The 21,198-nt window shown below is 44.6% G+C and overlaps 1 protein-coding gene across 1 annotated transcript in view; it reads right to left on the bottom strand.

Annotated features, from left to right (window-relative positions):
* EHD4 (EH domain containing 4) overlaps positions 1–18,056 on the bottom strand; it is a 30,876-nt gene extending 12,820 nt beyond the window's left edge. The window contains exons 1-3 of the mRNA XM_035540136.2: positions 17,713–18,056; positions 11,784–11,960; positions 8,332–8,429 (exon numbers count right to left, since the gene is read on the bottom strand). Coding sequence (XP_035396029.1) covers positions 8,332–8,429; positions 11,784–11,960; positions 17,713–17,951 — 514 coding nt within the window. The 5' untranslated portion in view covers positions 17,952–18,056. The remainder of the gene's footprint in view (positions 1–8,331; positions 8,430–11,783; positions 11,961–17,712) is intronic.
* Between the last annotated feature and the right edge of the window lie 3,142 nt (positions 18,057–21,198).

Raw genomic sequence — 21,198 nt, 5'->3', positions numbered from 1 at the left:
GGTTTCCACATGGTTGACTTCATGATTTTTCTATCTTGTCCCCACAGAGTGTGCAATGCAGCATCTATTCCATCAGTCAAAGCAATGTTCTTTAAAGGAAGCATAGAAGAGCACTGGGTCACAATGCACTTAGGATCCTGTCACATGCAGTGTACATGCATGGAGTTGGATTTTCAATAAATAGAGCAGTACCAGTTCAACACATATCAGTATGGAAAACATGACCAAAAGAAAAAAAAATCAGTGTTGATGCTTCTCAACCTTTTGCTGCCCTACTGTTGTTACTTCTCCAAAGGTTTGTCCCCACACCTGCTGTCAGCTATTATCTGTCTCAGGAGTTACAAAGTCTATTTACAAGTACATATCAGAAAGTCACAAGTCACACTCATACTCAGCTAAAGGACGAAGAAGAGCAGCAACCCACCAGCAGCACTGAAGAGCTCTTAAGCTCATCGTGAGCTGCAAGGAAGAAGGCAGACAGTGCATCCAGCACAGGCACAAAGGTCAGGCATCAGCAAGGGGCTCAACGGGGAGCCAGATGAGAGCAAAAGAAAACAATGAAAACAATGAGATGAAAAAGTTGATGAGAGACCGTGCAAGGTTACCAGCTCTGCAACCACTGATGAGAACAATGATTATGAACTCTCATGTGTTACTGGCCCAGGGCAAAGTACCCGTCCTGCACATGACAGCCACCAGCTCTACTCAAAGATAAAACTATGCAATCATCCAGTACAAGTGTGGGTTGATTTTCTGTGTCAGTCAGTAATAAAGATTTAGACAAATGATAGACTTTCCCGTTGGGGCCTAAAGTAAATAATTTCCAACTTGCCCTAATACCATCTCCCAAATCTTCTACAATTCAGAAAATAATCAGGGAGACTTGATGGGTTCCACCCATCCTCTGCAAGGAGGGACAGGCAGATTGTCCAGTTCTTCCAGCCCTGTGGCTGGTGTTACTGCAGCAGTGAGCTACCTCTTGGCAGCTCCTCATTGCAGCACTCATCCAAGTCCAGAGAACAATTAGTCACTTAGTTCATGAAGCAGGGGTGGACAGAGTGTGGAGCAATCCCACCCACTGGTACAGTACAACAACCATAAAAACAAGACTACGAACACACACATTTGGGACCTGGAAAAGAACAGCTATTCCCCCCCAAAAAGCCTGCTGTTCTTTTCTTGTTATACAACAAGACACAGACACAGACACAGATTTCTAGGTTGGAAGAGACCTCAAGATCATCGAGTCCAACCTCCGACCTAACACTAACTACTCCACTAAACCATATCACTAAGCTCTACATCTAAACGTCTTTTAAAGATCTCCAGGGATGGTGACTCCACCACCTCCCTGGGCAGCCCATTCCAACGCTTAATAACCCTTTCGGTAAAGAAGTACTTCCTAACATCCAACCTAAAACTCCCCTGTCGCAACTTTCGCCCATTCCCCCTCGTCCTGTCACCAGGCATGTGGGAGAACAGACCAACCCCCACCTCTCTACAGCCTCCTTTAAGGTAACTGTAGAGAGCGATAAGGTCGCCCCTGAGCCTCCTCTTCTCCAGGCTGAACAAGCCCAGCTCCCTCAGCCGCTCCTCATAAGACTTATTCTCCAGACCCCTCACCAGCTTGGTCGCCCTTCTCTGGACTCGCTCGAGCACGTCCATGTCCTTCCTGTAGCGAGGGGCCCAAAACTGAACACAGTACTCGAGGTGCGGCCTCACCAGAGCCGAGTACAGGGGCACAATCACTTCCCTAGACCTGCTGGCCACACTGCTTCTTATACAGGCCAGGATGCTGTTGGCCTTCTTGGCCACCTGAGCACACTGCTGGCTCATATTCAGCCGACTATCAACCAATACTCCCAGGTCCTTCTCGGCCAGGCAGCTTTCCAGCCACTCATCTCCCAGCCTGTAGCTCTGCTTGGGGTTGTTGCGCCCCAGGTGCAGGACCCGGCACTTGGCCTTGTTGAACTTCATACAGTTGACCTCAGCCCATCGCTCCAGCCTATCCAGATCCTCCTGCAGAGCCTTCCTGCCCTCGCGCAGATCGACACACGCACTTAGCTTGGTGTCATCTGCAAACTTACTGAGGGTGCACTGGACGCCCTCGTCCAGATCATCGATAAAGATATTAAAGAGGACCGGCCCCAGTACCGAGCCCTGGGGGACACCACTTGTGACCAGCCTCCAACCAGATTTGACTCCATTCACCACAACTCTCTGGGCCCGGCTATCCAGCCAGTTTCTAACCCAGCGAAGCGTACGCCAGTCCAAGCCCCGAGCAGCCAGTTTCTTGAGGAGAATGTTGTGGGGAACGGTGTCAAAAGCCTTACTGAGGTCAAGGTAAACCACATCCACAGCCCTTCCCTCATCCACCAAGCGCGTCACTTTGTCATAGAAGGAGATCAGGTTCGTCAAGCAGGACCTGCCTTTCATAAACCCATGCTGACTGGGCCTGATCGCCTGCTTGCCCTGCAAGTGCCGCGTGATGACCCTCAAGATAATCTGCTCCATGAGCTTTCCTGGCACTGAGGTCAAACTGACAGGCCTATAGTTCCCCGGGTCTGCCCTCCGGCCCTTCTTATAGATGGGCGTCACATTGGCTAGCCGCCAGTCAACTGGGACCTCCCCCGATAGCCAGGACTGCCGATAAATGATGGAAAGCGGCTCGGCCAGCTCCTCCGCCAGTTCTTTCAGTACCCTCGGGTGGATCCCATCCGGCCCCATCGACTTGCGCACATCCAAGCTCCTTAGCAGGTCGCCAACCATTTCCTCATGAATAGCGAAGGCCACATCCTGCTCCCCATCCCCTTCCGCCAGCTCAGGGCACTGGGTATCCAGAGAACAACCGGTATTGCCGCTAAAGACTGAGGCAAAGGCGGCATTAAGCACCTCAGCCTTTTCCTCATCCTTAGTAACTAGGTTTCCCCTCGCATCCAGTAAAGGATGGAGATTCTCCTTAGTCCTCCATTTCGCATTGATATATTTGTAAAAGGATTTTTTGTTGTCTTTAACGGCAGTAGCCAGGTTGAGCTCCAGATGAGCTTTGGCCTTTCTAATTTTCTCCCTGCACAGCCTCGCTACATCCTTGTAGTCCTCCTCAGCGGCCCGCCCTTTTTTCCAAAGATTATAAACCCTCTTTTTTCTGCTAAGCACAAGCCGCAACTCTCTGTTGAGCCAGGCCGGTCTTCTTCCACGCCGGCTCGTCTTTGGGCACGTGGGGACGGACCGCTCCTGCGACGTTAAGATTTCCTTCTTGAGGAGCGCCCAGCCTTCCTGGACTCCTCTGCCCTTCAGAACCGCCTCCCAAGGGACTCGGCCAACCAGCGTCCTGAGCAGCTCAAAGTCAGCCCTCCGGAAGTCCAAGACAGCAGTTTTACTGGTCCCCTTCCTGGCCTCGCCAAGAATAGAGAACTCTACCATTTCGTGGTCACTCTGTCCAAGACAGTTTCCGACCACCACATCTCCCACCAGTCCTTCTCTGTTTGTGAGGAGAAGGTCTAGCGGGGCACCACCCCTGGTAGGTTCACTGACCAGCTGCGTCAGGAAGCTATCTCCCACGCTCTCCAGAAACCTCCTAGACTGCTTTCTCCGTGCCGTGTTGTGTTTCCAGGATATATCCGGGAAGTTGAAGTCCCCCACGAGGACAAGCGCCGACGATTTTGCAACTTCTGTCAGTTGCCTATAAAACTCCTCATCCGTCTCCTCATCCTGGTTCGGCGGTCTATAACAGACCCCGACCAGGACGCTAGCCTTGCCAGCCTTCCCGCGGATCCTAACCCACAGGGATTCAACCTTATCATTCCCAGCCTGGAGTTCCACAACATCAAAAGATTCTCTAATGTAGAGAGCCACGCCACCACCCCCTCTGTGCTGCCTGTCCCTCCTGAAGAGCCGATAGCCAGGCATTGCAGCACTCCAGTCGTGGGAGCGGTCCCACCACGTTTCCGTGATGGCAACTAAGTCGTAGCCTTCCTGCTGCACGATGGCTTCCAGCTCCTCCTGTTTGTTGCCCATGCTGCGTGCATTAGTGTAGATGCACTTCAGCTGGGCCATCGCCTTCTTCCCCAGCCTAGCCATTGTTTCCCCCGGCACGGCTCCAACAAGCCTTGTTTGAGCTCCGTCCCCCTTCTTGCCTAGTTTAAAGCTCTCTCTATGAGCCCCGCCAGCTCCTGGCCTAGGATCCGTTTTCCCCTTGGAGATAGGGACCCGTCTGAGGCCATCAGGCCGGGTGCCGAGTAAAGCTCCCCATGGTGGAAAAAAACAAAATTTCTGTGCTGGCACCAGCCTCTGAGCCACCTATTAACCACGTGAGCTTTCCATGTCCTCTCCGTGCCTCTCCCTTCCCCCGTAGGGATAGACGAAAACACCACCTGCACTCCCGCTCCCTCCACCAATCGTCCCAGCCCCCTATAGTCCTGTTTGATAGCCTTCAGGCTTCTCTTTTCAAGATCATCACTGCCAGCCTGGACTATCAAAAGCGGGTAGTAGTCAGAGGGGCGAACCAGGTTTGGAAGCTTCCTGGTAACATCTCTGACCCTGGCCCCAGGGAGGCAGCAGACTTCCCTATGCATGGGGTCAGGCCGACAAATAGGGCCCTCCGTTCCCCTGAGTAGGGAGTCGCCCACAACAATCACCCTTCTTTCTTTCTTGGTGGAGGCAGTCCTGAGGCGTGGAGTCAACTTCCTCACCTCAGGCATCCTCCTGGGCAGGCTTCCTACCTCGTCCTCACCCACCGGTCTCTCAAGCTCCAGGGCCTCAAACCTATTGTTCAAGGGCACCTGGTAAGGCAGCGCCGGAAGGGGAGGGCATCTCCTGCGAGGTCGAGAAGGGACCCGTCTCCATTCCTCCTCAACTCGCAGGTCCCCTCCCTCTGCCCGATGGCAACAGGGCAGGGGGTCCACCCCCCTTTGGGACGTCTCACCCCGGGCCCTCTCCCTCCGGTCCTGCAGGGAGTCACTCCACCAGTCTATCTCCCGCTCGCACTCCCTGATATCCCTCAACCTCTGCACCTCCTCCTTGAGTTCCGCCACCATGCGGACCAGGTCGTCCACCTGCTCGCACCTCACGCAAGCAGTCCCTCTGCCTCCCGCCGATGGCAGCAAGAGGCTCAGACACTCCCCGCATCCGGAGACCTGAACCGCCGCATGTTTGGACGGGCAGTCGGTCTGGGTGTGTACTGACTTCCTAGAGAAAGCACCGTGCCTGGTGGAGACCATTGCAGCCCAGCTGACGGGAGAGTGCCGTTAGAGGAGGTGTCCCTATGGGCGGGTGTGAGCGCTCCGCCCTTCCTGCCCACCCTAACTGCCTCGCTAACTGCCGCGTCACTCCCTGTTTGCCGGCCCTGGTCGCCGCGCTCCCTAAGGGCTGCCTTTGAACGGCCGGGGGGAGGAGCTGTCGCTGACGCTGCTGGCTCCGCCTACGCCTCGTCAGCCTCCCTCACGAGGGCTGCCGGTGCCTGGCGGCTCCCTCACGTAGGCTCGATGCCCGAAAAATAGCCCTGCCTGTCCCGATCCCGCGCTCCGCTGCAGCACGCGTCTGCCCCGGAGCCGGTCGCCTCGGCAAGCAAGCATCTAAACTGTCCCAGTCTTTCAAATGCAGCTTGATCCTACACAAATAAGCATTTTTTAAATATTCTTTTTTAAACACTCCAGTCCTGGGGTAAGTTTCCAGTTATGTCAATGAAAACCTGTCTCAATCCAGCACTCTCAGATGACACTCTTACTGCACTCTTGTTGGCAGCGTAGTCCTAAAGAGAACAGACAGTGCCTCACTGGAAAGAAAAGCCTGACAATGCTATAACTATGTACGTCACTTTTCATAATTCCCAACAACATTTTCACAAGCCTGACCAAACTGACAAAATTAACAGTGCTTAATAACTCTGGTTCTAAAAAAATGCAAGGTGAGCAACGTTGTGCATTTTTTCTGATCTTTTTCCCCGTGCTTCTTTAAACCCTTGCCTTTGGGTTCAGTACCAGTCAGCTTCCCAGGGGAAAGAGGAATGTATGTTTCCTTTCCTGTCAGCAGGCATTCATATTGACATTTGCAGTAAAATTATCAAGGCGTGGTCCTTGAACACTGCAAGAAAAAAGGTCACCACATTTTCTGAATAATTTCTTTAATCCTACAGTCATTCCAACAGTCATGAATCAAATTCTCCTCCCTTTCTCAAATCAGTTCCTCCCCATACCCTGCCAGCCATTGTTTCACCTTCCTCCTCTCCTCACACTCATTATTCCTTTCAAACCTTGCAGACCACACACACTTTTATGTTTGCAGTCTGCTTTGTGAACATCACCAGTGATGCTGCTGAACCTTCTGGTGCACTCACAGGGCAGCAGCAGCACAGGGACAGCCATTGTCTGAGGGGACAATGCCAGCACACATTCGCACATTCCCATCGAGACACTTACGCAGACAGTGAGCTGACAGGCAGGAAGCCTCTGGCACATTCTCCGGCTGACAAAAGGAGCAGGAAAGGTGTGTCAGAAGAAAGACAGCTTTGAATATTGTCCTAAGTGTACGTTTTTGATCCTTTAGAAAATGATCGGCTCCTTCACCTATGGACACCTTACGAGCTTTACAGAGCTCCAAATAGAACACCCGAGAAGTAACGTATCGCCTGCATTTCTGCAGAGCACCTTTACTTTCTTCTAGTCTTTTACTAGGTGAAAGGAGAAAAAGCTGAGGTCCTGTAAACTAAGAATGGTTGTTACTCTTCCATTAATTCTCTAGAAATGTAACTGAAAAACTCGGATATGAATAGACACCAGCAAAATGCAGAATAGAAAGCAGGTAATAATATTTATCAGGTGTTATTTCATGTCACATTCCATTACTGCATTATGAAAAAAATCTCATCTTACATATATCCATTAGAAAACGGCACTAAGTTTCATAAGAAAAACTCAAGTCTAAAATGAAATAGAAAGATACTGAAAATTTAAACAAAAAATGTACAATTTTGAAATACAAAAATCTGAAGCTGTCAGAAAAGAAATTCTGCTAAAGAATCACCCAGTATTTTTAGACCTTTTCTGGCAAGTAAAGACTCCCTGTGTTTACATCTCTAATCACCTTCAGTGAAAGGAAATGACAGCTTCAACAATGAAGCCTACAAGCTGTCACCTTGTTACAGTTCAGAACAAAACTTTCTCTAGTGGAGATACATTTAAGAAAAACAGAAAACATCCAGTAGAATGCTGCTTACGTTTGTACACAGTGATTTAAAGAGGGCCTCCAAACAACTCAAACTTCAAAACATACTAAATTAGGCTTGTAGCATATGTTGAAGTCCTTCCAAAAGCCATTCAGACAGGCCCTGCAGTGCAGCATCACAGGATACATCAAGTTTGCTCTCCACAAAGCCACCTGTTTTCAATCTGCATAAGAAATCTGGAATTCATACACAGGAAACGTATCTGACTATGAAATATTTCAAACATGGGTGAGCACAGTATTGCCTAATCGTAACAGTGTACAATCAGTGCGTGCAATAGCTCCGTACAGCAACTTGCAGGTACACCAGGAATGCTGGCATCTAACTATATGAAACCTTAAACCTCAGCAGCAATTGCCCTGCAAACTTGAGGTACAGAGAACAGAGCACTGCAAGGCTGTCTCCTAAAACCTTGTGGTTGTACCTTATGGTACAGCCATACTGGTTAAAGCTCAACATCTTACAGCAGAAACACATTTTTGATATAAGCACTATGCCAAGTTATGTATTCAAGAAAAATCCCTAACACATTGAAAAACACCTTGGTGAAACGCAAACTAGTCAAGTTAAAACCTTGTTAACAGATAAGGAAAGCTTAAGGTTATGACTCAGCACTGTCTAGGTGAAAGTCTACTATATGTAGGCAGGTCAATTAGGCCATAAAAACACTTGATAAGGCAAATACCATCAAGAAATAGAGTTTCAGAACAATAAAGAAACAACAGCTGTATATTCTGTTAAGTCACAAGAGTAATTCTAGATGGCAGTGAAGATCCAGAGTCTTTTAAGCAACAATCCCTGTCAGCGTTGAATTTTGTCACACAAGTGCTCACTTTTTCAGTGGCTGATTAACACGATGCCTCAATTTTCTGCATATTTCATGTTCACTTCCATACTGTTATGGAAGTGGCAGCAGGTACTTGAATGCTGCCAAGCATTACTTTCCTTTCATTTAAACAGAGAAGGAGAAAGACAGAACTACTTTTATTTTTATTTTTTTGGTGGAGGAAGAATGGAGATGGAATGTAAAATAGAGAAGCAGACCAAGGAGATTTAGGACCATCTCTGATAGTCAGTGTGCTCAGTTATTTTCAGCTCCTGCAACTCACCTCTGCTGATGCGCTGTTTCTCTCCAGAGAGGATGCCTGGGCTGTCAATAATGCTGATACTCTTCAGCACCTGGTTAGGCAATTGAGAACACAGGAATCTGCAGGCAAGGAGAAGAGAAAACATTAGCATGAGCTCTAGCTCACATGTAGATTGTCCCTTGCCCTCTTTATGTATTAGCTTTTAGAAAGACTGAAATGAGATTTAAAAAAAAAAGTAAAAAAGTTTTTGAAGTCCTTAATGAATGCCATTTTGTTTTTAAACATGTATGGCAGCCAAAACAAAGAAAACTGGAGTGCTTCTTAAAAAAACACATCAAAACAAAAAGAGGAAAGGAAAACAGTGGAAAGCCATGCAAAACCGCAAAACCATATGAACTGTATTATCTAGGTGATAAAATTCCAAATGTAGCAAGAGCTGACAACATGGGCCACACATGCACCATTCTAAAAAGAAAAAAAAAAAAGGCGTAAATTCTAGTTACTGGCAAGCCAAACCTGCACTCCAAACTCTGATGCTTCTGGGATAATTCATGACTGAAAAAAAAACTTTACTGCCCTTCATCACAAACTGCCTTTAAAAGATTTGCATAAGAGTTTAATCTTCTTATCGGGTAGTGATTGAAGACCACATTGACAAGAACACAGTGCAACCTAGTATCTGCAAAGCTTGCAAAACACCACTGAAAGCAAACTCGATGGCCAACATAAGGATCTATCATCCCCAGAAATTTAGTTAAAAATGTAACAGTGAGGTACTATTGAATAAAGTAGTGATTTTTAAGATTTTCTAAAGCCTAAAGGAGACACTGTGTTAAAGCAAACATTTTGTGGAAGCACAGTGGATGCACAAAAGTGACGAAGAAAATACATTTGACCTCAACAACCATTACAAAAGCATACATCACTAGCATGAACGACATGAAGTAGTTTTCACAGATTTGCAAGATTCTGATGACTGAGTTTTCATCTCTGTTTTTTTTCTTACCACTATCTCAAAGAAAGCCCAGTTTAGTATCACTGAGATGTTTCTGAAGCTATCTTACAGGAAGAGGAGCACCATTATTTCAGCTGAACAATGCTGTAGTATTTTGATGGAGGCATCGCCCAAATGCAGACAGCTGGAAAAGGCCGTGCAAGAAAACAGGGAGCTAACAGGCCTCAGAAATGGAAACACACAGCAGACTTGACAGAAGTCATTAGTGGCAAAGGAAGAAAATACATAAGAAAGAGATATGAAATAAAAGGATAAACTCAAACCACAATTAACTGTCTGTAGCTTTTTGAATATATCCATTACCTGAAGACAACAGGTGGGTTAATAATCTTAGGTCAAACTAGTATTTCAGACAACTTAAAACAGTAATGTTACTTGTATTTGAATATCTGGTTTTGACTCTGAACTATCATTTCTTACATAAGCTGTATAAAGTGTGATTTCAAGTGTTATATCATAAAAAGCAAAACTACTTAAACGCATGTTTTTTTTCCTAATAAAAAAGCTTTACAAATATAGTTTAGCTGAGTGAGATGACCGTAACTTCTTGCAGCACGTTGATGTTTTCATGCTTTTCATATTATTATAAGAATTATTAAAGAAAGCCAGCAATATTAAGCTATCCTTGAAAACATAAAAGTTTTTGCAAAAGTAAAATCAACAACTTTGCAATCACCAATCACCTGTTGAATTTTTGTTTGTTTTTTTCCTTAAGATTACCTTTGGAAAATCTAGAGTTTATCCAAACAAGAACTTCTCCTTTTTGCATCCATTCAGACACCCATTAGATTAAAGCAGGACCATGTGTTTCTCCTCAGTGGTACTGATTTTCTCCATAACCTTCTAGTATACTGCAATGTTCTTTTTTCACTTTAGTCAGCATCCAAAGGCACACATAGGTCCTGTCCCCCTCCCTCTCAACCTTCCTTACAAGTACACAGGAGAAATAAAAAACGAGTTTCTACAGTCAGGAGCCTTGCAGAGACATCTACCAGAATCAGTGAGATACAAGGGAGGGAAATAAGAACAGGTCACAGAAAAAGTGGCAAGATAGTATCAGTAAGTTAATGAAGCTAATTAGTAAGTACAAGTCTTCATTGTGCTACTGTGTTCTTGTTTGTATTTTAGTTTCTCCATTACCTCAGACACTGTCTTCTCTCATGTTACATTTAGATGAAAAGGATGTTTGGCTTTGTTAAGTGTCCATAGCCATGTAAAAGTACTACCTTAGGTTTATCCATAAAACATAACATTAGGATTGAGAAATTAAAAAAAAATCATTATGTAAATCTTTCATGCAAACAAACACATAGCTTTATTACATGTTCAGTGTAAGTACTTGATTGCTGTGAAAAATACTATTTACAGGATAATTATGTTAGCTGTTTTCATAGATAGCCTAGGATACATTAGTGGGGTAAGAAAGATTAGTGATCTGGAGGACAGAATTTAGCTAATACACCTCACAGAAAGGGGGCCCCAGAAGTATTAAAGTAGGACCTGACTGCAGCTTCCCACAGCACATATCTCTCAGCAAACTGATAGCCAAGCCAACCATAAGTAGCTATAAACATAAACTTCCTTTTGTGGATACGCACAGCTAGATAGACTATACATGATGAACTTTTAACACATATGTCAGTGTTTATCAGCCAAACAGGAAAGCTTATTGTTAAAAGAGAACCAATTTAGATTAATTGGTTAGCAAAAGCAGGCCTCCATCTCAAATCACCATCAAATACAGGAAGAAAACAAGGTGACTGCTCACACAATGCCGAAGTTATTAATAACTTCGAAATGGAAATAAATATTTCCAACTGCGCGTTAAGCTACTTACCACAATATTCACAGCTCCTTAACAACTCCGCCTGTTTTTGCAAATACACAGCAGGTATCCAGAAACTAACACTATCATCCTGGTCTACTGCACTTTTACTGGACTGCTTGAATATACACTTAACAGCTTGAATATATTTTTTTTTCCTTCAAAAGCCATATTCAAATATTCTCCATTCTTGCAGGCCTTTTTACGTATCTCTGCAATTCACAATTTTGAAGAGCTACTCCAAAACCTCTAGTGTTTAAGGGACCAGTGCAGAGGAACAAGACAGCATCAAAGGAAATAGATCTTTTTGTATTCTGGATGGTAGTTTTTAAACAACAGTACTTCCATATTAGTTTTATTGAGCAGAGAAACTTGTGCCCAAACCGATCTTGAGTTCCAGCTAGCATAATGCCTTAAAAAAAGTGAGCTGTACACTAGTGTGAGTTTGTACTGCCTTTTTTTTTTTTAATTCACTTGAACTGTCACTGCTTCTGCTTGTACTTGAATACTTATTTTATGCTGTTCAATATGAATACAGCAGAAAAGACTTGGTAAACAGCACTGATGTTTGAAGGTGGTATCAAGTAGAAATTCAGACTTAAAATCAAAAGACAGCAACCAACCAGATCTCACCTGTTCAGGAAAGCATTTCCAAAACGGCTGAGTTTGCGGAATGGCTTCTTAGGATCAACAACCAGGGCATTTCCAGGAACGCTTCCTTCTGACTCTCCATACATCACAGCAATAAAAGAATCTGTGGTAGGCTCTGGACCAATCCGCATGCCTGGGAAGTCTTGTTCAAGTAGATATCTAGAGACGGAGAATAGATAAAGTAAGAGAATGTATGACTGAGAGCTAGGAAAAAAGCAAATACCTCCAATGCCCTTGAAAATTCCCAAGGATACCCACACACTAGAATCATAAAGTTATGTTTTTCTCTGCATTTCACTATTTCTATTAGCTAGGGGGAAAAAAAAAAAAAAGGAATTCCAGTTTTTCACAACAACTAGGTAAAAGGATTGAGTCAGTCACTTTACAAAAATAGGGTGGAAAGTATTCCCTCACCTGCAACACCTGCGCCACTCAAATGGATGCTTCTACCAATGATCACAGTGCTGTAGGTTACGCTATAAGACACTGCTGTTTTTTGTCCATGTTTGCAATCCCATACAAGTGCTGCTAGCACTGAAAGGGAGTGGTCTGAAACACAGCACATGAGCAACATCAGCTTGCTGACAGACATAACTATTCAATGAATGCAGTTGCAACAGACTGTTTTTACTACCTTGAACTCACCTTTCCACAGCAGAGATAATACAGTTAGGAGACAATACAGTTACTTCTATTTGAGACTGAGGAAAAGGAGCTTTTATTCAATTTTATTTATTTTAATTAACAATTACTTTCTGATACCCAGGGTAAAACAAGTTAGACCCATAGGAACTCCACGGCTAAAGATAACATACATCCCACATGCACCAAATCAGGCGATGCTGTACAAACAGAAGCCATCATGCATCCCCCTCTGAGCAATCTGCTGAGACACAGACTGCACATGCGCATTGGGCCAAGTCTGATACAGCAAGTCTTGACTGGCAAGATCTCAAATGAAGGATGCACATATTTAAATGCTAGAACTTAGTGGAAACAGAATACGTACTTAAAGCCTGCTTGCATACCTTCCTGGATGGCAAATGACAAGCAAGAGAAGCCACAAGCCTATCAACCAAGCCTCCAGCCTACACTCTCACATTTGCTACTTTTCACAAACAGACGCAAACAATCCTGCTTAGCTTTAATGTGAATGTGTGAGTACTACTGTCCTCATTCTCAACAGCACCATCTTAAAAATTATCACCTTGAAATACTAAGCACAAATTGCCAGTGCTGGTCCCACATCCAATGATGGCACCAGTTATAGCTTTGAGCACGTCTAGATTAACGCTGGCCTTTAAGTAATAGGTTTGTTCTGGTCCTTAATCTAACAGCACTATAACTGTTCTACCATCGTTTTATAAGTTTTGTAATTTTCCATTGTCCTGAGAAGACTTCCAGGCTGTTCTTCCTGCAAAATACATTCCCCAAAGTATCTATAGTATCATTGCTACCCATCAGAAAAGCTCATGAACCTGACAGGCATTGGTGATGAAACTTCAATGGCAGTTTTATTTTAGATGACTAAAAAAATGATCTCATGGCCTGTTCATGAAGTTGCTGGCACACGCAACACTTACAGAATTTACAAAGAGTTGAAACTGTCAAGCACCTTACAGGATTTTCAACATGGTATTTTGAGCTCAGAACTCGAACAATACAAATTCAGATTACCCGCATATTCAAATGACTAGACATAGAACAAATTTGAATAAAGCACTACTGACTTGCAATGATACTTCCAAGTTAGCTTCACAGATGCAGCTTTAAAAGCCAGGCTTTCAGAAATAATGCAGGAAGGCAAGAGCTCCTTCCAAATACTGAGTCCCACCCAAGAGCCAGAGTTCTGGGCCTGCTGCAGCTATTCAGAGACAGCAAGAACTTGGTAAGGCAGGTATTTTCCATTAAGACACTCGCTCAGTCACATGTCAAGAACCAGAACAGCCAAAAAGATACTCCAGGTCTTCAGTGCTGGTTGTACAAGCTATATCACACTTCCTCTCATTATGAAAATATCAGTTTCACTTAGCCACACAAAAGGGAAGACCAGCCTTCTGTAAACTGAAAAACTGCAAATGTTTTTGTACAGTGTTATATTAGCACAGGAAGCTACCTGGGTTTTTAGCATCTGTGACCACATGCCCTTCTCAGGAATTTTCAGCAGAGAGGGAGTTCAAAAAGATTCACAGGAAGAATGTTTAAAAATAGCATCTGTCCCAAAGACAGTCTAGATCAAACAACAGACATCCTGTTGACTCAAGGGACTTGCTCTTCACCCTTTGTTTTTACCTGGGCTATAAACTTTCTGCTTTGCTAGCAAACATTCATCTACATCCCTTTGCCAGATCTATAGCCCAACTACAGGAAACCGGTTTACAAAGTTCCAGAGATAGCAAAGATTACTCACAGTTGCGGATACTGATAATCATCTGAAGCCTGCATGCTTCAGTTAAGCCATACTAACACATGAACACAGGCTAGCTGGACAGAACAGCACTGGGCAAGGATGCAATGTGATGTATGGAGAGACAAGCTAAGCCTCCTTTCCTAAGGCTGCCCACCTCCACGCTACATGCTACCGCAAATCCTCCCCACTTTTTTTTTTTTTAAATGTAACAAAACTAACAGAAGATGTTTGCTATAAAGCAAGAATTCTGTTCCAAATACCTTGAATAAGACTTACACATAGTGCTAGTAACAAAGAAGTTCTACAGACCCAAAGAAATTAAGAAAGATCCAACAAAAAAATGATGCCGCCCATTCTTGCCATACAACTGATTGCATACCATTAGCAGGCTCTAGATATTACAGATATGAAATGGAGCTTTCACAAAACTCAGCTCCAGCTGAGTTAAACAGAGGGAAGTTTACCATTTTAACCTCTGAGTAATACCTCTGAACAAAGTAAAAGCACGATCTGGCAAGCTGAGGAATTCACTTCTGTTTTTCCTCATCTTGATATGTTAAAATGAAAAAAAAACACAACACTTAGTCTCTTACACTTGTAGAATAGAAAAAGTGGTGATTACAACTGTGCACTGATGATCTCATCTCTGATACACTGCAGTTCTCTTCTCCTGGCCCTCCTTTCATCACTTCTTCCTCTAAAGCAGCCATGAGAAGTTGGGAGTATTACAGAAGCTGCGCAGGTACAATGCCAAGCAGCTTACATGTAAGATAAGCACTTGGCTCTCACCCATCCTCCCACCCTATTAAAAAAACAATCATATAAGTATTGCCATTTGGGCCTCAATGTATTTGAGTTATTGGCATTGTTAGATATTTAAATGAAACAGCATTAGCACACTACGTCTTAGACAGCGAAACTGGCCAGTTCCACTGCATTGTTCAGAGAGCAACCAGTAACACCAGCACCAAGTGAAAAACCAGAAAGGCTGACAGAAACCTGGAAGTGTTTGTTTTTCCATCCTAATCCCTCAGGACATTCAGTCATTACTAGATCAGTGTTTTCCATGAAGACTAAGTGGAAGGAACTGGGTGGATGTGGATGTGTCAGAACTATGAAAATGTGAAGTTCTCACAATAGTTTCTAAAACAAATTACCCGTGCTAGGTAGCCTCAAAAAGTTAATCTCAAATGAATACTCATCAGCTAAACAAATATGTAGGTTCACATATAAACATGATAGTAAACACAAAAATAGATCTAGTGTGTCCTCCTGACTATGAAATGGAGAAACGTGAAACAAAAAGCAGTTTTAATTAAGATTTAAAATAATGCTTCCTTGCCAAAAGGCTACTGGAAAAAAAAAAAAAAAAAAGATATAGTCTAACTACTTTCTAGAAAAACCTATCAGTTATAAACCATGAATTATAAGAATCTTGAGAGAGTATGCTTTTTTTTTTTTTTTTTTTTTTAAAAAAAACATGGGAAATCACCCTACAATGGAAGAAATTAATTTGTGGCTGACCTGGCCACTGCAGTATTTCTTCTTTTGTAAGTCTTCCCTTTATTATACATGCACAATTTCACTTCTCATTTCGTTGCCTTTTTTCTCCTTTCCTCTAAACTGGATTTTGAATATCAGTCTCTGTGACATAACCTTTACACTGTTGTCATAAGTTGCTGCCCATGTTCAATGGAGTTTTCTCATGCTGATGCAGCCAATGATTATCTACAGTTATTACCTATTCTATAGCAAACCCTGATATAATTAATGTTTTTCTGGCTTCCCTGGGGAAGGTGTTAATGGTGACTGTGTTTCTTTAAAAGCCATAGCAACTGTTTTATTACAGACAGGGTCTCAATAGTCAATTCCTGTGAATTCCCAAATTCTCTAATGTCTAGTAAGGGATTAAACCACACTGTGATCTATGTAAATTGGGGACAGGAAAAAGGGGTGTCTGGGTGAAAAGGAGGGCACATCATAGCAGAAGTTGCTTCCTCCATTCAGTCAGATATTTTTATAAAATCATAAGATATCTTTAACGTTTATATCAGTCAAATTTAGTTGATGTTTGCCAGAGGGTTCAAAATGCGTCCAGATATCTGCTCCCAGCAGAGACCGCTGAAGTCTCACTTCCCTGGGAAATAACACTGAAAAGGTGGGAAATAGTTGTAATGAATGATATTTCTTTCTTCTTGCAGACCATCCATTACTATCGGTCAGCCCTATTATTCTGTATTTTACGACTAAAGAGGTAACAAGTTACACACAAAGCAACAGCACCAGAAGTACTTGTGAAGCAGTGCAAGGCCTATCAGTGCTCCTGAGTGTGATACTGAGTTACGTTCAGTCAAATATGGGCAGCTGCAAAGGACAGAACACCAAACATCCATAAATCAAGAATGCGAGTTCTCGTCCAAGGCAAACCGGAGGGGAAAAAATTTCCTATGAACTGCAAATGACACAGCAAGTCGGCTGACAGGCAGAACAGGTTCTGGTACGTCTTTGTTCCAGACCACTCTGCCCCACATTACCCGTGCCCTTGCCTTCCTTTGTCCCTAAGCCAGGTAAGATCACTTACCTGGAAATACACCCAGCCTACCAGGGCTGCTAGAATTTGAATACATATAAAGAAGAAAATGAATCAGTCAGCACGGGTTGAGAAACGTAAGAAACATTCAAACCGCCCGCGCCACAAACACATACCTCCCTTTCAGCTACCAATGGGGATCCCGAAACCAAGTTTCTCTTAATTACAGCCCTATGCCTATTTTTAGCACGCTGCTCTGAGCAAGCCCACTCAGCGTGTTAGCAGAAGTCAGAAACCACCGGCAAAGAAGCAAGGTGAACCTCAAGCCTGCAGCCAGCTGGCTGCAGAGCAGGCATGAAACGTGACGGGCTCTGCAAACACCTGAAAAGGTGAGTAAAGGGAAACACCGCTCCTCGATGGGGCGTGAGGAGGGGAGCCTTCTGCACTGTGAAAGGAAAAGTGCCATAGCAAGGCTGCCAGGAACCTTTGGAACGAGAAGTGAAATATTTGTACAATTCACAGTTAGTGATGTTTCCTCTTCAACACGATTGAACAGGAGTGTGAGAGGAAAAAAGATCTCTGAGGACGCTGCATGACCGCTGTCGTGTTTCTCCCCTGTCCCCACACACAACCTAAGTATTAAACTTCTTTAGGGAAAGAAGGGGCGGACATAAGCTTGCATGGCCGACGATAACAGTGCTTTTAACGCCAAGTAGCACCTCTTCCTCTGAAACAATTTAGAAAAAAGAAAAAATACAAAGTTAACAGGAAGTAGACAGCGAGGTTACGCTTTCCCGGCAGAACATGAAATCGAGAGAAGGGTCTGAAGCAGGAAGTAGGAGCAATACACAGCAGCTAAAGCTCAGACCCAGAAGCCTCCCCCATCCTCAGCACAGCCCCTCAGGCACCCCGGGGCGCAGCAGCACCCATCGCCGGGTGGGGGGGGGCACCCCCGGGTGTCTACCACCTACCGGATGAAGGTGGTCTTGCCGGTGCTGTACTGCCCCACCAGTAGCACCATGGGCTTGTTCTCGAAATCGGCCTCCTCCAGGGCGGGCGAGTGGAAGTCATGGAAGCGGTAGTGTTCCTCCAGCGGCAGCAGCTTACGGAGGTAAAGGTCCCGCAGCCCCCCGGTCACCGTCTGCACCACGTCGCCGCCTCCGCCGCCGCGCTCCCGCCCGCCGCCCTGCTTGCCCAGCCAGCTGAACATCCCGCCGCTGCCAGCTCCGTGCCGAGCCCAGCCGAGCCGTGCCGAGCCGTGCTGAGCCGAGCCGAGCCCCGCTCCTCCCCGCCCACGGCCCTGCCCCGCCGGGGAGGCGGTGCCGGTGCCGCGGGGGGGCGGCCGCAACCCACACCACCTGCAAGCAGGGGCGTCCACCGAGGCGCTCCCAGCTTGCTATCCCCCATTCCAATAATATTTTTTTTTTTTTTTTTTTGGGGCGGGGGGGGGGTATCCGGGTATCTTTTTTATTTTTATTTTATTTATTTTTTAAATTATTATTCGGAAGCAGCTTGGTTCCAAAGCCGCCTCTCATATATATATATATTTATTTATTTATTTATTGTACCTGCTGCCCCTCTTCCCCGCTGGGTCCGGCTCGGTCCCCGGGAGTGCAGCCCCGCAAGGCGGAGCCGCCCGCATGCCTGGCGAGTTTGGCTGCTGACGGCCCCGGGAGAGCTGCGGGGCGAGCACCGCGCTCGGCAGCTATTTTAAACACGGGAAATTCCTCCTATAGCGCTCATGGTTGGCTGGGGGACGTGCGTAACGTATCTGGCCATTAGTTTTAACCTTGATAATGTGTGTAGCTCCAAGGGTGGAGCACCTTTTCCATCGGTTTTGCAATAGATTTTAACGGAATACGATAGCACGCTTGCTCAGACACTGTTAGTTTTTCATTTTCCATTATTTCATTTTACATAAATTCATTTTTTTCATTAGTGATTTACACTAGTACATTCATTGCATTAGTTCATTAATTTTACATTAGTAAAATGAATATCATTTCTCTCTCTACTTAAAAAATGAAAGCTTGGGCTCCCAGTTAAAAAAAAAAAAAAGTGGACATTTTTTTGCTGAGTCTATGTGTAAAAACGCTGTTGGAAATAAAACTTTTGTGTCGCAGTCTTACCTCATTGCATCTTTTGCAATATCCTTACATTCTCAATCCCTTTTTGCTGGTCCAGCACACCTCCTGAGTCACATTTTTAGCTATTTACCTCTCTTCCTTCTAATTTCCATCATGAATGTTACCTAATCTCCATGTGCTCTTGCTCTTTTCTTAATGCACCAGCAGGTTTAGATGTGCCCTTTCCCTGTCTGCTTCCTCCTCATGCTGTTCTTCAAAGAAGAGAGGTTAGGCCTTAATACTGCTCAGCCCTGAGCTCAGCCACCCTGCCTTTTCTTGGCTCCTTGCTTCACATTTTATTTAGGGCTGTGCATGTGTTTTGCAATGCTTTGTTGCAATTTCCATGCTGAGTCTAAAGATTTTATACCACTTCACGTAGAGTATGTTGGCCGGCTTCCTCATTTTTTGAAATACCCTTTTTTTGTAGTTTCGTTTTGTATTCCTCTCATTTTTATGACTTTTCCCCCTTCCATCTTCCCCCTGTTACCTCAGGGCTCTCTCAGCTGACATCATCACAAGTAACCTTTACAAGTTACATCATTACAAGTAACCTTTTGGTTTCGGTAAGATGCACTGAAATGGCAGATGCCAAGACACTTGCTTTCACATGAAGGATTGAATTCATTGATGCATTCAGGATGCATTCAGGCTTCTATTAACTTTTTTTTTTGTCTGTTTTCTCAGTATTTCTGGACAGAGAGTGATTTCCCTCTTCAAATGGTTTGTGGCTGGGTGTAAAGCAGTCTATGTAACTATCAGCATTATGGGGCAAAGAGCAATATTGTGTGTTGCTAACATGGTGTAGTAATTTCTTTTAAACCAGTCTTCTGTCACCACATTTTCAGCAGTTCCAAATACTCCAGAGCATTTATTATTTGCAAAAATATCTGAGCTGTGGAAAACCTAAGTCTGGGGTCAGGCCACCTGCCCACTAGTATTTTATAGCAGCCAGCATTTGGTGACTGGAGAGTGTCACAGAAAGAGGGCAAGAGTGTTGCAACGCTTTCTCAGGCTATCCTCTCAGCCTCTGCGAACTGGTGATTCAGTGCAGGGCCGAGGCAGATGCAGAGCCCATGTATTTTTTAGCCCTTAAAGACTGCCCAGTGAATGCACCAATCAAATTTTTTTTTGTTTTGAACCCACATAAACATTTATCAACAGCAATATCCAGAGGCAAAGCAGTCTATAGCATACTGGCATGGTGTGTGAAGAACTACTTTACTTTGTTAACTTTGAGTCTGTGGCTTGCCAGTTTTGCTTTTTCCCCTTGGGTCCTGTTTTAAAAGAGAGATGGTTACCCCTTTGGTTACCCCTTTCATTCTCCTCTATATTCTTGTTGAATATAGGGAACTCAAAGCCATGAATTATTATTTCAATCCCACTGTGTACTTTTTGAAATGGGACAAAGTGTCCATTGTTCTCTGTGACCCTTTCGTGGCAACTGGAAAGCTGCAGGAAGGGCCAGGAGGTGTTTGCACTCACACATCTAGCTCTGCTTGTCTTCAGACTTCCTGCCTAGATGCTTCCTGCTGTCAGCGGGAGAATTTGCCCTTCAGACAATAAAGCTCCAACTGTATATGGGTAACTGGGAGTGCTTCCAGATTCCCAGGTCTGGCTGTGCCCTTTGGCTATGTCCATTCCAATATTGCAATGAAAGCCAGCATGCATCAGCACGACTGCCACCTTCACCTTCTGGTTTCCATGGGAGGAAAACCCTGGGCACAGAGCCCATACAGGAGCTGTGCAGGCTCCTGTAGCACACTCCGAGAGGTAAACGTTCACTGACCTAAGCGGGAGACAGAAGGGTTACATTTCTGTGCACCACCTGGGGAAGACCCTTGACTTTGAGGGCAAAGAGATTTCTAAGACTTCCATTTTCAACCTACAACAACAGGATCTCTTGCTAAAATAAACTACAGCAGAACAGACGATAAGGAAAGCCTGCAAGAAACATACCAAGGGGCTGCAGGCTGGTAGATACATGTCAATCAATAACATTGAATAGCAGTTAAACTTGCATTAGAAAAAGAATAAACAGAGACCTGGGATTCCATCTGCCAAAGCACAGCACTCCAATTGTGTTCAGCACTGAGAACAGAGCAACGCTGAACTTAGACAATTAGAAACTCATGCCTCTCTCCCACCCATCAGAGATGCTCTGTTTTGCTCAATAATCATATGAACTCTTCCCCTCTTTCTGCGTATTCCTCTCAAATCTATTCCCGCGTAATATAATGGAAAGACTTATAAATGGCTTATATTTTGTTTTGCAGATAACTTTAAGTTCCTGGACTCTCTCCACACAGAATAATGTCTTTCTCTGCATTCCAG

Source organism: Cygnus atratus, chromosome 5, assembly GCF_013377495.2.
Source record: "Cygnus atratus isolate AKBS03 ecotype Queensland, Australia chromosome 5, CAtr_DNAZoo_HiC_assembly, whole genome shotgun sequence".
Taxonomy (NCBI): Eukaryota; Metazoa; Chordata; class Aves; order Anseriformes; family Anatidae; genus Cygnus; species Cygnus atratus.
Note: the sequence above shows the minus strand (reverse complement) of the source record. Positions and strands in the feature narration are given on the sequence as shown.